Source organism: Eimeria maxima, genomic scaffold, assembly GCF_000499605.1.
Source record: "Eimeria maxima Weybridge genomic scaffold, Emw_scaff1865, whole genome shotgun sequence".
NCBI classification, from domain to species: Eukaryota; Apicomplexa; class Conoidasida; order Eucoccidiorida; family Eimeriidae; genus Eimeria; species Eimeria maxima.
This window is the reverse complement of record NW_013564769.1, coordinates 2,810-3,550: the sequence shown is the minus strand read 5'-3', so window position 1 is coordinate 3,550 and position 741 is coordinate 2,810. Positions and strand designations below refer to the sequence as shown.

General features: G+C 50.1%; 1 protein-coding gene across 1 annotated transcript; it reads left to right on the top strand.

Moving 5' to 3' along the window:
• Positions 1 to 202: 202 nt before the first annotated feature.
• EMWEY_00056060 (hypothetical protein, conserved) lies at positions 203 to 442 on the top strand (the record flags this gene model as incomplete). Its single annotated transcript, XM_013480376.1, has 1 exon — positions 203 to 442. One exon carries the CDS (start codon positions 203 to 205, stop codon positions 440 to 442), a length of 240 nt encoding a protein of 79 aa, XP_013335830.1.
• Positions 443 to 741: the final 299 nt, after the last annotated feature.

Sequence of the window (741 nt, the reverse complement as noted above, 5' to 3'; positions counted from 1 at the left end):
ATTCGGCGATGCGGAGACTGCGGCTGCCGGGACCATTATTCAATAAGAATGGTGTCACATTCGTTGACTTGGAACAGGCGGTTGAGTGTACCTTATATCTACAGCTCATGGGAGGAGGGGCAACCTGCATTTTTTTCATTGCAGGCAAATCTAAGCTTAATCCCTTTCCGATGGCACATTGCACCCTCGAAACACTGAACCCATGGGCTATCAGAGCGAGATCAATATAGCAATGGGTCGCGTTTCCATGATACGGGACTTTTTCGATGGGCTAGCCCACCACGGCACAATCGTGGGCATGAGGGGCGCAACTCAATGGAGGACGCGCATGCTACCCGCAGAAGGCGCTTTTGAGATGCATGTGAGGGGAGGAAATGAGCAAATGAACCTTTTATCTGTCCCCAAAACAATCGTATCTTCTAAGGCGAAAATAGTAGAGTGAGTGTGCCAAAAGGGCAGGGACGAGTCTGCCCCGTGCATCGTAAACACGCCGCAGGAAACGGGGAAGAAACACACACATTCCATCACCACAGTCTCTTACAGACATTCATTGTCAAGGGATTTGATGCAGTTAACGTTTTAGGGAAAACAACAATTGACGGGGCGAAGATGGAGGGAGCGTCAACGGGCAGTTAACGATACAATCATCCGTTGGGTGCATCGCACCGAAATTAGCTGTGCATGCAAAGTTGGGGCTCTGCCCAGATTGATTTCGGTGTGAAGAACTAGCCAACTAGGGGC